The sequence below is a fragment of the Oncorhynchus kisutch genome, unplaced genomic scaffold, assembly GCF_002021735.2.
Source record: "Oncorhynchus kisutch isolate 150728-3 unplaced genomic scaffold, Okis_V2 Okis03b-Okis08b_hom, whole genome shotgun sequence".
Classification (NCBI taxonomy): Eukaryota; Metazoa; Chordata; class Actinopteri; order Salmoniformes; family Salmonidae; genus Oncorhynchus; species Oncorhynchus kisutch.
In genome coordinates this window covers 9671345-9687490 of record NW_022261980.1, presented here as the reverse complement: position 1 = coordinate 9687490, position 16146 = coordinate 9671345, and the positions used below count along the sequence as shown (strand labels likewise).

Sequence of the window (16146 nt, the reverse complement as noted above, 5' to 3'; positions counted from 1 at the left end):
CCTCATTGACTGGGTACGGGTTCTCCTTGTATATCGTGTCATTATTACCTCAACTACCTCGTACCTCATTGACTGGGTACGGGTTCTCCTTACATATCGTGTCATTATTATCCCCAACTACCTCGTACCTCATTGACTGGGTACGGGTTCTCCTTACATATCGTGTCATTATTACCTCAACTACCTCGTACCTCATTGACTGGGTACGGGTTCTCCTTACATATCGTGTCATTATTACCTCAACTACCTCGTACCTCATTGACTGGGTACGGGTTCTCCTTACATATCGTGTCATTATTACCTCAACTACCTCGTACCTCATTGACTGGGTACGGGTTCTCCTTACATATCGTGTCATTATTACCTCAACTACCTCGTACCTCATTGACTGGGTACGGGTTCTCCTTGTATATCGTGTCATTATTACCTCAACTACCTCGTACCTCATTGACTGGGTACGGGTTCTCCTTACATATCGTGTCATTATTACCTCAACTACCTCGTACCTCATTGACTGGGTACGGGTTCTCCTTACATATCGTGTCATTATTACCTCAACTACCTCGTACCTCATTGACTGGGTACGGGTTCTCCTTACATATCGTGTCATTATTACCTCAACTACCTCGTACCTCATTGACTGGGTACGGGTTCTCCTTGTATATCGTGTCATTATTACCCTCAACTACCTCGTACCTCATTGACTGGGTACGGGTTCTCCTTACATATCGTGTCATTATTACCTCAACTACCTCGTACCTCATTGACTGGGTACGGGTTCTCCTTACATATCGTGTCATTATTACCTCAACTACCTCGTACCTCATTGACTGGGTACGGGTTCTCCTTACATATCGTGTCATTATTACCTCAACTACCTCGTACCTCATTGACTGGGTACGGGTTCTCCTTACATATCGTGTCATTATTACCTCAACTACCTCGTACCTCATTGACTGGGTACGGGTTCTCCTTGTATATCGTGTCATTATTACCTCAACTACCTCGTACCTCATTGACTGGGTACGGGTTCTCCTTACATATCGTGCCATTATTACCTCAACTACCTCGTACCTCATTGACTGGGTACGGGTTCTCCTTACATATCGTGTCATTATTACCTCAACTACCTCGTACCTCATTGACTGGGTACGGGTTCTCCTTGTATATCGTGTCATTATTACCTCAACTACCTCGTACCTCATTGACTGGGTACGGGTTCTCCTTACATATCGTGTCATTATTACCTCAACTACCTCGTACCTCATTGACTGGGTACGGGTTCTCCTTACATATCGTGTCATTATTACCTCAACTACCTCGTACCTCATTGACTGGGTACGGGTTCTCCTTACATATCGTGTTATTATTACCTCAACTACCTCGTACCTCATTGACTGGGTACGGGTTCTCCTTACATATCGTGTCATTATTACCTCAACTACCTCGTACCTCATTGACTGGGTACGGGTTCTCCTTGTATATCGTGTCATTATTACCTCAACTACCTCGTACCTCATTGACTGGGTACGGGTTCTCCTTACATATCGTGTCATTATTACCTCAACTACCTCGTACCTCATTGACTGGGTACGGGTTCTCCTTGTATATCGTGTCATTATTACCTCAACTACCTCGTACCTCATTGACTGGGTACGGGTTCTCCTTACATATCGTGTCATTATTACCTCAACTACCTCGTACCTCATTGACTGGGTACGGGTTCTCCTTACATATCGTGTCATTATTAACCTCAACTACCTCGTACCTCATTGACTGGGTACGGGTTCTCCTTGTATATCGTGTCATTATTACCTCAACTACCTCGTACCTCATTGACTGGGTACGGGTTCTCCTTACATATCGTGTCATTATTACCTCAACTACCTCGTACCTCATTGACTGGGTACGGGTTCTCCTTACATATCGTGTCATTATTACCTCAACTACCTCGTACCTCATTGACTGGGTACGGGTTCTCCTTACATATCGTGTCATTATTACCTCAACTACCTCGTACCTCATTGACTGGGTACGGGTTCTCCTTACATATCGTGTCATTATTACCTCAACTACCTCGTACCTCATTGACTGGGTACGGGTTCTCCTTACATATCGTGTCATTATTACCTCAACTACCTCGTACGTCATTGACTGGGTACGGGTTCTCCTTACATATCGTGTCATTATTACCTCAACTACCTCGTACCTCATTGACTGGGTACGGGTTCTCCTTACATATCGTGTCATTATTACCTCAACTACCTCGTACCTCATTGACTGGGTACGGGTTCTCCTTACATATCGTGTCATTATTACCTCAACTACCTCGTACCTCATTGACTGGGTACGGGTTCTCCTTACATATCGTGTCATTATTACCTCAACTACCTCGTACCTCATTGACTGGGTACGGGTTCTCCTTGTATATCGTGTCATTATTACCTCAACTACCTCGTACCTCATTGACTGGGTACGGGTTCTCCTTACATATCGTGTCATTATTACCTCAACTACCTCGTACCTCATTGACTGGGTACGGGTTCTCCTTACATATCGTGTCATTATTACCTCAACTACCTCGTACCTCATTGACTGGGTACGGGTTCTCCTTACATATCGTGTCATTATTACCTCAACTACCTCGTACCTCATTGACTGGGTACGGGTTCTCCTTACATATCGTGTCATTATTACCTCAACTACCTCGTACCTCATTGACTGGGTACGGGTTCTCCTTACATATCGTGTCATTATTACCTCAACTACCTCGTACCTCATTGACTGGGTACGGGTTCTCCTTACATATCGTGTCATTATTACCTCAACTACCTCGTACCTCATTGACTGGGTACGGGTTCTCCTTACATATCGTGTCATTATTACCTCAACTACCTCGTACCTCATTGACTGGGTACGGGTTCTCCTTGTATATCGTGTCATTATTACCTCAACTACCTCGTACCTCATTGACTGGGTACGGGTTCTCCTTACATATCGTGTCATTATTACCTCAACTACCTCGTACCTCATTGACTGGGTACGGGTTCTCCTTACATATCGTGTCATTATTACCTCAACTACCTCGTACCTCATTGACTGGGTACGGGTTCTCCTTACATATCGTGTCATTATTACCTCAACTACCTCGTACCTCATTGACTGGGTACGGGTTCTCCTTACATATCGTGTCATTATTACCTCAACTACCTCGTACCTCATTGACTGGGTACGGGTTCTCCTTACATATCGTGTCATTATTACCTCAACTACCTCGTACCTCATTGACTGGGTACGGGTTCTCCTTGTATATCGTGTCATTATTACCTCAACTACCTCGTACCTCATTGACTGGGTACGGGTTCTCCTTACATATCGTGTCATTATTACCTCAACTACCTCGTACCTCATTGACTGGGTACGGGTTCTCCTTACATATCGTGTCATTATTACCTCAACTACCTCGTACCTCATTGACTGGGTACGGGTTCTCCTTGTATATCGTGTCATTATTACCTCAACTACCTCGTACCTCATTGACTGGGTACGGGTTCTCCTTACATATCGTGTCATTATTACCTCAACTACCTCGTACCTCATTGACTGGGTACGGGTTCTCCTTACATATCGTGTCATTATTACCTCAACTACCTCGTACCTCATTGACTGGGTACGGGTTCTCCTTACATATCGTGTCATTATTACTCAACTACCTCGTACCTCATTGACTGGGTACGGGTTCTCCTTACATATCGTGTCATTATTACCTCAACTACCTCGTACCTCATTGACTGGGTACGGGTTCTCCTTACATATCGTGTCATTATTACCTCAACTACCTCGTACGTCATTGACTGGGTACGGGTTCTCCTTACATATCGTGTCATTATTACCTCAACTACCTCGTACCTCATTGACTGGGTACGGGTTCTCCTTACATATCGTGTCATTATTACCTCAACTACCTCGTACCTCATTGACTGGGTACGGGTTCTCCTTACATATCGTGTCATTATTACCTCAACTACCTCGTACCTCATTGACTGGGTACGGGTTCTCCTTACATATCGTGTCATTATTACCTCAACTACCTCGTACCTCATTGACTGGGTACAGGTTCTCCTTGTATATCGTGTCATTATTACCTCAACTACCTCGTACCTCATTGACTGGGTACGGGTTCTCCTTACATATCGTGTCATTATTACCTCAACTACCTCGTACCTCATTGACTGGGTACGGGTTCTCCTTACATATCGTGTCATTATTACCTCAACTACCTCGTACCTCATTGACTGGGTACGGGTTCTCCTTACATATCGTGTCATTATTACCTCAACTACCTCGTACCTCATTGACTGGGTACGGGTTCTCCTTACATATCGTGTCATTATTACCTCAACTACCTCGTACCTCATTGACTGGGTACGGGTTCTCCTTACATATCGTGTCATTACTGTTATTTTATTGTGTTACTATTTCCTTTTTTTGCAAATATTTCTTAGTGTTTAACTTTGCATGATTTGGAAAGGGCTTGTAAGTGGGCATCTCACTGCAAAATTGTAATTATTCGCCTACCTCCTCATGCCTTTTGCACACATTGTATATAGACTCCCCCTTTGTTTTCTACTGTGTTATTGACTTGTTAATTGTTTACTCCATGTGTAACTCTGTGTTGTCTGTTCACACTGCTATGCTTTATCTTGGCCAGGTCGCAGTTGCAAATGAGAACTTGTTCTCAACTAGCCTACCTGGATAAATAAAGGTGAATTTTTTTATTTATTTTTAAACAGTCTACACCTTTGTTAATCGGCATGTGTGACAAATCCAATTTGATTTGACTGCCACAATTTTAGGATTGTGTTCTAAGAAGAGGAAAGTATGACAGGTACTCCAGTGGTGTGTTGTGTGGATTCTGTCCATTAATCTGGAACACATTGGGGGTGGACCCCTTCAAAAAGGTTCCCAAATGGTTAGACAAGAGCAAAGCCTCTCCTGAGTTCTGGACTCAAATATTGTTTATGTTATTTTTTTCTTCTAATAATGAGCAGAGATTACACACTTTATGCAATGTGCACAAGGTTGCTGTGTACAATGTCAGTTCTCATTGATGAAAGGAACCTTGTGATCTTCTGTAGGCCTCTAGGTTTTATTAAGTGATGGTGATGCATGCATTGTGGAATGTTACATAATGTATCAGACTTGAGCGTTATGTGGAGTTTTTATTACAACTCTTGGCAATTGGTATGGGTTGGGACCAGGGACTGGGACCAAGCTGGTGGGGCAGGCCCTGGCGAAAGGTGGGGCAGGCCCTGGCGAAAGGCAGGGCCCGTGCAATGCAGATGCAGCACATTTTGGTCAGCTGCAGCCAACGGGCTTTCACAAATCTACTTTGCAGTCTGAATGGGGAGTCTACAGAGGGTAGTCGTCCTGCGTTTACATTTGAAGCAGATTTTCTGGTAGACTTCAGACGGAGCCTACGACGGCGGATGACTATGAACTTGGCCAAACTTCGTTGATAATCACACGTATACCAACGCGTATGAGAGGAGGCCATATTACATATATTTTTTTTATTCAAAATCCTTAGTCCAAAATGACGAATGTTCTTTGGTTTTCACCTACGGCTTTAATTTAGGCGAGGATGAAGAATGCATTTCGAATCGACTAGAGCGAACTACGTTTCGCCGCGGAGTGTTACTGATTTGAATCGTGTGCAACAGTGTAGTGGTGGAGTGGTGCGGTAATCGCTGAGCCAGTCTGTGCGCTAAAATTGGTAGCTACAAATGAACTTTGTTTGTGCAGCATATGTGTACATTTAACAAAGTCGTTGTTCAAGCGCCCACTTCATTTTGTCCTTTGGATAGTTTTACAAAATATTTACATCTGTATCTTGCGAAACAAGGACCACAGTACTGGAAGGACTTTACTGACCTCAAGATGTCAATTCTGCCTTTTACTCCCCCCATTGTGAAAAGGCTTTTGGGTTGGAAAAAAGGCGAACAGAACGGACAAGAGGAGAAATGGTGTGAAAAAGCTGTGAAAAGCCTGGTGAAGAAGTTGAAGAAAACAGGGCAACTGGATGAATTGGAAAAAGCCATCACGACACAGAATATCAACACGAAATGTATTACTATACCAAGGTAGGCGACTACAAACATACATTGCAATGTTTGCGCAAGAAATGGAATCGATTGAATGTGACAGTTTTCAAACACAAATCTGGCTAGGTAGTTAGGTTGGACTTTCCAGTTGTAGCTTTCCCTTCCTCGCAAACAATTTGATATTGTAGCCATTGAATATTTCTCATTCAATAATAGTTTGGCTTTTGGGCATCCTGCACAAACCATGGGTAGGTAACTAGCCAGCTAGCTAACTGAGCAAGTTATACAGTGAGCTGCCTCTTGTCTGCATCAGCAATCACAGTACAGTAAACATAGCTAGGTAGCAAATGTAGCTAGCTAGCGAGTGTTGAATGTTTTGAGGGTTGCCCGTGTTTCTTTTCAACAATAATCATTGCATGCCACTTTTGTTGCACAACGAATTCTAGTTCACTGTCCTAGCTGGCAAACTACACACTACCCTCGGTAGATATATTTATGATGCAGGAAACGAGGCGAATCTGCATAGTGGAATAGACAGCTGTTCAATTCTAAACACATGGGTGACGAAGTTATATAATTTGGCCTTAATCTGGGGCGCTTTCTACTAGGATGGTGCGTAGGCGAGACTGAATCATCGTTTTCGCCATGCAGTGCAATACATCCACTGCTGTCTTGACAGATTTCAACCCTTACACTGTAATACCCGAACGTACTCTCCTTAAAAAACATCAATTAGGCCTAGCCTAGTTCTTCAGCTGCATCCTTGTAAGCTTGTCATGTCACTGTAATGCTGAAAAGCTAGCTTCTACTTACACCTCCTTGTCAGCTCAGTCAATGTGTTGTTTGTAAACTCATCCGTGTTTATTGTACAGAGAGCTTTCATATCCTTCAGTTATACGGTATCGATGTTTGGTTTATTTGCAGCCACACTAGTATGTAATGCTTAAGTTTGGGTAACTTCTGTGACCGTACTGCTGTCACTGTTGGTATTTCAGAACCTCACAACAAAGCAGACCTGTGATTGGCTGAAACTTTCATGTTGTCCCATAAATTCCAGCAGTTAATCAATGAATCGGACTTCAAAATCTCATCTCCACTTTTGTCTGACATGGACTGTTGGTTAGCAAGCTGCTGGGGCGGTGGTGTGGGCTGAAGTTGGATATATTTAGCTAATCAGACACTCCCACATTCTTGTTTGACCATCACAAGTGTTGTGCATTCTTCAGTCAATTGAATATCCTCTTAGCCAGGCTTGTACCACTGAAGATATCCGGCCCGGAAGTATAATATGCTAATATCTCCCTAATACCCTGGCTGTAGTGCAAAAGCCCTTGTCACAGACCAGTGTCATATAGTGAATGCTGGGACTGGAATGGGGAAATCTGATCCAAGAGCAGTGCTTAAGGGGACTTCCTGCCCCTGAATAACGGCCCACATTGCCCGGGAGGTCTGTTCCTATTTATTCCCCTGTGGTGGGGCTGACAGCAGCTGCTTGCTCAGGCCTGTCGAGGTGGTCATGGGGGAGCTCTCCTGGCTAACACATGAATTCCCCAGCGCCTCATCATTACTATCCTCACAGCTGATGAGCTAGCTCTGGATTTCACTGAGTCACAGCTGGCTTGATAGAGCTGATGGTGGGGGACTTGTATGGGACGGTAACATGTGTAGCCTATAGGACAGGTGTTTGTGGGGAGACCCTAGTTGACAAATGATAATTAAAAAATATCTGTAAAATGTTGTCATATTGTTACATTCAATTGAGAATTGAACTCCCAGTAAATAGGCATACTTTGAATAATTTACTCTGAACAATAAAAATGGTTATTACCCATTTAGGCTTTCTGTTTTCAGAGTAGGGCAGTTCATGCCAGATTGGCCAAGAATAAATATATTTATGATGTTTTGGATCCTTCTGAGATGAAATCCATAGATAGGTCCATTGAGGGAAGTCTATACATGGGATTCCCCAGTAACACATCAGATCAAGGTACTCACTGATCTCGACCCCAAATCCTATACCTGAGGAAGTTGAGCAACCGACCAGATCTAGACCCCAAATCCTATACCTGAGGAAGTTGAGCAACCGACCAGATCTAGACCCCAAATCCTAAACCTGAGGAAGTTGCGCAACTGACCTGATCTAAATGAAGCACAATTATTTCATATTGAAACAGGAGCTGTGTTAAACACTAAAGCCTCGGTGCCCGGTGTGGATTTAGAGGCCCTGAGTTGTTAGATAACATTTCAAATGGGTTTAACAGCAGCAATCTCCTCTAAGAACTTGTGTAATCAGAGAGAATTCTAGCCTATAGCTGGCCTAGTGGGTCATGGTGGGTCATAGAGCCGTTTTAGGCCTCATGATTTTTTTTTTTCCTTCCTGATTGTCTGAATACAAAACATTGAAATAATGATTTGTTTGTTTGGAAACCAGTAGTCTTATTTCCTGTTACATTTCTCTTTTCTAAAATGTTGCGCAACAAATGGGCAGTTTTCTACCCAGAGTTTGTCTTATTTTGTGGTGCAAAGCTATTGCTCGGCATGCTTCTTGGCGCCTCTACACTTGTGGTTTTGGACAGTCATTTTTTTTGCTTTTTAAATAATGGGTAGTTCTGAGAAACTAAGGCTCTGGGCCAAATTCATGTCTTAGTCATTCTGCAGTGTGTACTTATGGCTTTGTGATGGCTCACACTCACACTCTCTCGCCTGAGCAATGCTGATGGCACTGGCAGGAACTTCGGTATGAGAGGCCTGCTTAGAGGCCCACTTCCGCCTAAAACAAACATTCTCACATCTGTCAAGTCATTTTAGAGTGACTTTCTCAGAGCCAGTGGAGGCGGCTGTTAAGTGACGGAGCCTGCTCTGTTTGAGTGGGGAGAAGACTAATGTTCTCTCCCTGTCCTTTTTAAATGTGCTTTAGTGAACTGTAGGCTAGGTGTGGCCTTCCTAAAGCAAAATGGGACAACACTATCATTTTCATGGGAGTCTCCCCTTTCTGTAGTGGGGTCATATTCGTTTGTATCTGTTTATTGTTTATTGTTTACTCCATGTGTAACTCTGTGTTGTCTGTTCACACTGCAATGCTTTATCTTGGCCAGGTCGCAGTTGTAAATGAGAACTTGTTCTCAACTAGCCTACCTGGTTAAATAAAGGTGTTCTCAACTAGCCTACCTGGTTAAATAAAGGTGAATAAATCTCAAACGGTCCGGACGCTACAGACAGAGGTTGGCACATCGGCGGTACCGACCTCTGAGTCCGTAGCTTGTGGGGGTCTTAGAGCAAAACGGAGAACACCATGGTGTTGGTGAGAGGCTAGGTCCCTGCTAGGTCGTCATTGTAAATAAGAATTTGTTCTTAACTGACTTGCCTAGTTAAATAAAGGTTAAATAAAAAATAAATAAAATCAACAGTTTTAAGGATTAGGAGGAAAACACTTGCAGAGTCAATTCCATCTCAGTGGCTGTGAATGAATAAAATAGAATGGAATTGACAATCCTATTTGAAAATTAGGAGCCAATTGTCAATTAGTTTAATGAGTTGACTGTATTTTAACTGGTCTTCCCTCTTGACCCGTCCCAAACTGTAGGCCTTTACTGTGGAGCAGAGCTGAGAGAGCAGAACTGTAACAGATGGCACAGAATTGTCTCTCTCACTCCTGGTTCGGGGCCAGGACCCGGGAACAGCAGTCTGTCTTGTCCACACACGTCCCTTTGACTGCAGGGCTGCAGGCTGCTGCCACCGACTCACACGGCAGCATGTTTGAGCAGGAGAAAGACAGTCCCTCAGTTTGTGTCTGGATTAAGAACCAAAGTCACAGAATGGCCAATATGCCTTATTTACTGTGGTATTGTTTTGGTAAAGAGTGTTGAGTATTGTTTCTTAACCTGGTATGGAAGTAAAAATTCTGGTATTGTGACAACACTAAGGGAGAGGAAGCAGGAAGATCAGAGGGAGGAACTTGAGCTGATAACAAAAATAATTAACAGATTGGTGTCCCCACTGTTGGTGTCCCCACCACAAGTGGTCTACAGTGCTGTTGTACAGCAATAGAAGCGTGGGTGATGGTGTCTATTAGATAAAGCATGTCATGATGAATAAACTGGCCTAGTTGCGATTTTAGAAAATATTTGAGAATGCATTATACCACTGAAGTGACCTACAGTGAAATCTCAACTATGTACACACGCACTAGAGGTCGACCGACAATGATTTTTCAACGCCGATACCGATTATTGGAGGACCATAAAAGCCGATACCGATTAATCGGCCAATTTTTATTTATTTGTAATAATGACAATTACAACAATACTGAATGAACACTTCTTTTAACATAATATAATACATCAATAAAATCAATTTAGCCTCAAGTAAATAATGAAACATGTTCAATTTGGTTTAAATAATCCAAAAACAAAGAAAGTAAAAGTGCAATATGTTCCATGTAAAATATGTGCCATGTAAGAAAGCTAACGTTTCAGTTCCTTGCTCAGAACATGAGAACATATGAAAGCTGGTGGTTCCTTTTAACATGAGTCTTTAATATTCCCAGGTAAGAAGTTTTAGGTTGTAGTTATTATAGGACTATTTCCCTATATACCATCTGTATTTCATTAACCTTTGACTATTGGATGTTCTTATAGGCACTTTAGTATTGCCAGTGTAACAGTATAGCTTCCGTCCCTCTCCTTGCTCCTCCCTGGGCTCGAAGCAGCAACACAACGACAATTACCGTGCGCTAACTAGCTAGCCATTTCACTTCGGTTACACGAGCCTCATCTCGGGAGTTGATAGGCTTCAAGTCATAAACAGCACAATGCTTGACGCACAACGAAGAGCTGCTGGCAAAACGCACGAAAGTGCTGTTAGAATTAATGTTTACGCGCCTGCTTCTGCCTACCACCGCTCAGTCAGATACTTGTATGCTCAGTCAGATTGTATGCAACGCAGGACACGCTAGATAATATCTAGTAATATCATCAACCATGTGTAGTTAACTAGTGATTATGATTGATTGTTTTTTATAAGATAAATTTAATGCTAGCTAGCAACTTACCTTAGCTTTACTGCATTCACATAACAGGCAGCCTCCTTGTGGAGTGCAACGAGAAAGTGGCAGGTCGTTATTGCGTTGAACTAGTTAAGGTTGCAAGATTGGATCCCCCGAGCTGACAAGGTGAAAATCTGTCGTTCTGCCCCTGAACAAAGCAGTTAACCCACTGTTCCTAGGCCGTCATTGAAAATAAGAATCTGTTCTTAACTGACTTGCCTAGTTAAATAAAGCTTAAATAAAGGTATAAAACATTTTTTTTTAAATCGTCGAAACGGCGCCCAAAAATACAGATTTCCCAACTGTTATGAAAATTTGAAATCGGCCCTAATTAATCGGCCATTCCGATTAATCGGTCGACCTCTAACACGCACACACCAAGGTTGTTATAGTAAATATTTAGTTAACTGAAATTAAATAATTATCCCCGTTTGGAAAAAACTCAAACTAGACTTAAGCTATTAACTTTTACTCCAAAAATTAACAAAGCTAAAATATAAACCATCATGAATTATGTTAATCAAAAAAAAAAACTATTCTCAATCTGTGGTTTTCAAGCTGCTGAATCTGGTGGGTAAATGCAGCCAGGAGATGGAGACGTTTCAAAAAGGCCTCGCTTGTCTATCACTGCTCCGAGGCGTCACTAGCTAACATGGAAAAACATAGTCTAGGTAGCTAACGTCAGTCTAACACGTACTACTACAGTTGAAACTGGCTTTGGATCTTGACTTTTTGGGACTCCTCTTCCTGAACGCTAAAGGTCTGCCAGATCCCATAGTGATAGTACCATTTTTATTCATTTCTGTTATGAAGAATACTATTTGTGGGGTGCTTATATTTGTCCTGTTACACACGTGTGTTTTGGAAATGTGTTTTTGGCATATCCCAACTCCCCCTGAGAAACACCCACAGGGAATGGGGTCACGGCCTGGGTCAGCGTTGTACAGCACCCTCGGAGCAATTAGGATTAATTACCTGGCTCAAGGGCACAGCGACAGATTTTTCACCTTGTTGGCTCCGGTATTTGAACCGGTGACCTTTCGGTTACTGGCCCAACGCTACCTGCCGCCCCTGCCAAATATAACTGCATAGTATAAAGTTACTGTAAGACAAGAAACACCACCTCATTTCTTATATTTCAGGATGTGGGCAAAACTCAAGTGTGCCACTAGGCAAAATATGTGCTTTGATTGAAACTTAAAAACAGGTAGGCTTTGCTGCAGTTTAACACAATCTGCTCCAAAATGTGCTCACTGTACTTAATTCAAAAAGACACTGTATAGCTCAAGTTGATCTGAATGAATATTCCCATGAAAGTGATTGAGATCACATGGTTAATATGCAGATGCTGTGTGGACATTTCACTGGAAAAACTTGAAGAATTATCATTCACGGTTTGACAGTGAGAAATGTGAAGGGAGAGTGACCACAGCAATGTGGGCATAATGTAGACGTCAATAAACCCAGGGGTCTTTTGCTCTGGGGGACACGGGATCCGCAGCCTCTGAGACAAGTTAAAAAGCATTGGATTGTCGTCAGCATGGGCTTCAGTTTCACTCCACTATATAAGTCACATTGAGCTTGGCGTTATCATTTGAACTGCCCGCCCCCAAGTGACATCCTCCAAAATCACTATACAACACATGTCTCCTAGCCTCCCAGCATGCTTTCTGTTCCTAACACTAAATAATAGAAAATATTTTAAAACCAAACTAAAGCAAATCAGGTCTAAAAACAAACAGATTTACGAATTAAAATCTAAAAATGAACAGTAGCCTTGGCGCGCACATGTAAAGTACTGATAAATATATATAAACAGAACATGTAAAGTACTGATAAATATATATATATAAACAGAACATGTAAAGTACTGATAAATATATGGAAAGTACTGATAAATATATATATAAACAGAACATGTAAAGTACTGATAAATATATGTAAACTACTGATAAATATATATAAACACAACATGTAAAGTACTGATAAATATATATAAACACAACATGTAAAGTACTGATAAATATATGGAAAGTACTGATAAATATATATATAAACAGAACATGTAAAGTACTGATAAATATATGTAAAGTACTGATAAATATATATAAACACAACATGTAAAGTACTGATAAATATATATATATAAACAGAACATGTAAAGTACTGATAAATATATGGAAAGTACTGATAAATATATATATAAACAGAACATGTAAAGTACTGATAAATATATGTAAACTACTGATAAATATATATAAACACAACATGTAAAGTACTGATAAATATATATAAACACAACATGTAAAGTACTGATAAATATATGGAAAGTACTGATAAATATATATATAAACAGAACATGTAAAGTACTGATAAATATATGTAAAGTACTGATAAATATATATAAACACAACATGTAAAGTACTGATAAATATATATAAACACAACATGTAAAGTACTGATAAATATATATAACACAACATGTAAAGTACTGATAAATATATATAACACAACATGTAAAGTACTGATAAATATATATAACACAACATGTAAAGTACTGATAAATATATATAACACAACATGTAAAGTACTGATAAATATATATAAACACAACATGTAAAGTACTGATAAATATATATAACACAACATGTAAAGTACTGATAAATATATATAACACAACATGTAAAGTACTGATAAATACAAGTGCATCATGTAAAGTGTTGGTTTCATGAGCTGAAATAAAATATCCCAGAAATTCACCATACGCTCAAAGCGTATTTCTCTCAGATTCTGTACACATTTGTTTTACGTCCCTGTTAGTGAGCATTTCTCCTTTGCCAAGATAATCCATCCACCTGACAGATGTGGCCTATCAGGATCAATCATCCACCTGACAGATGTGGCCTATCAGGATCAATCATCCACCTGACAGATGTGGCCTATCAGGATCAATCATCCACCTGACAGATGTGGCCTATCAGGATCAATCATCCACCTGACAGATGTGGCCTATCAGGATCAATCATCCACCTGACAGATGTGGCCTATCAGGATCAATCATCCACCTGACAGATGTGGCCTATCAGGATCAATCATCCACCTGACAGATGTGGCCTATCAGGATCAATCATCCACCTGACAGATGTGGCCTATCAGGATCAATCATCCACCTGACAGATGTGGCCTATCAGGATCAATCATCCACCTGACAGATGTGGCCTATCAGGATCAATCATCCACCTGACAGATGTGGCCTATCAGGATCAATCATCCACCTGACAGATGTGGCCTATCAGGATCAATCATCCACCTGACAGATGTGGCCTATCAGGATCAATCATCCACCTGACAGATGTGGCCTATCAGGATCAATCATCCACCTGACAGATGTGGCCTATCAAGATCAATCATCCACCTGACAGATGTGGCCTATCAAGATCAATCATCCACCTGACAGATGTGGCCTATCAGGATCAATCATCCACCTGACAGATGTGGCCTATCAGGATCAATCATCCACCTGACAGATGTGGCCTATCAAGATCAATCATCCACCTGACAGTGTGGCCTATCAATATCAATCATCCACCTGACAGATGTGGCCTATCAAGATCAATCATCCACCTGACAGATGTGGCCTATCAGGATCAATCATCCACCCGGACAGCTGATGAAACTGAGGAGTATTTCTGTCTGTAATTTAAAAAACTCATTCTGATTATCTGGGTCTGTCTCCCCAGTTGGTGGGCCTATGGCTGTGCCCCTGCCCAGTCATGTGGGCGGCAGGTAGCCTAGTGGTTAGAGTATTTGGCCAGTAACCAAAAGGTTGCTAGATCGAATCCCCGAGCTGACAAGGTAAAAATCTGTCGTTCTGCCCCTGAACAAGGCAGTTAATCCACTGTTCCCTGGTAGGCCATCATTGTAAATAACAATTTGTTCTTAACTGACTTTATTTAAAGGTAAAATATATTTATAATTTTAAATGTGACATACAGATCAATGTATTTAAAGCGACTGATTTCCTTATATGAACGCTAACTCAGTAAAATGGTTGAAATTATTGAGTTGAATATTTTTGTTCAGTATGGTGGTAGTTGTGGTTGTAGTCGTGGCCAATAGGACACAAAGCAGGCTTGTTGTCTGTGTGAAGAGTTAGTGTTCCTCTCCCCCACAGACAGATAGTGGTCAGGCCAAGGCAAAGCAGAGTAGAGCTTTCTCTCACTAATACAACCTAACTCCTGCCGCCTCCACACAGAGCAGCAGTTGCTAACCAAACAGCAGCCCACACCCTCCCCAAGGCCCCAGCAACCAGCCGCAGCACATTCCTCTGGGCTGACTAACCACGCCTCACACACACACACACACACACACACACACTATAAGCCCCGCACACACTCAGCGCATGGAGGGAGCGTGGAGACCACGATTGGGGCACTCACACTTAATACCATGACCAGACCTGGCACAGCGCACACACGCGTGCGCACAATACCCATGATGCCCTCTGCTTGGACACACAGAAGCAGTCAACAAGCCAAAAATGCAGATGACCCGGTGCCCACATACACTGGGGAATCGTCACACAAAACCCTCCTGCTTCTGGATGAGGTATGGTGATGGTACACGCTGGAGCTACCAGGCAGAGCAGACAGGCAACACTGTGTCCTTCTGTACCCATCTGCCAAGACTACACACACACACACACACACACAGACGGAGACACACACCGAAGGAACAGAAAGAGAGATGTCTCAGACAGCAGTATCCACTTTCTGTCAGACAAATCAAACAATGAGTTGAGCAGCCAGTGGTAATTACAACACAGACAGACACACTCTCAGTGAACCAGAGTGTATCATACCACTAGAGAACAATACAGTCTGGACTGTGACTCAGGTGCCTGCTTCAAAATGTGTGGGTGGGTGTGTGAGGAGGAGACATTGTGATGGCTCTGAGGGGTCTGTCCCAGACAGATTGAGATTAAACACCTTTGTTGAG

At 42.1% G+C, this 16146-nt stretch overlaps 1 protein-coding gene across 1 annotated transcript in view; it reads left to right on the top strand.

The window, feature by feature from the left end:
- Positions 1-5612: 5612 nt before the first annotated feature.
- Positions 5613-16146, top strand: part of LOC109888272 (mothers against decapentaplegic homolog 3-like) — a 45041-nt gene continuing 34507 nt past the window's right edge. The window contains exon 1 of the mRNA XM_031812742.1: positions 5613-6143. Coding sequence (XP_031668602.1) covers positions 5809-6143 — 335 coding nt within the window. The 5' untranslated portion in view covers positions 5613-5808. The remainder of the gene's footprint in view (positions 6144-16146) is intronic.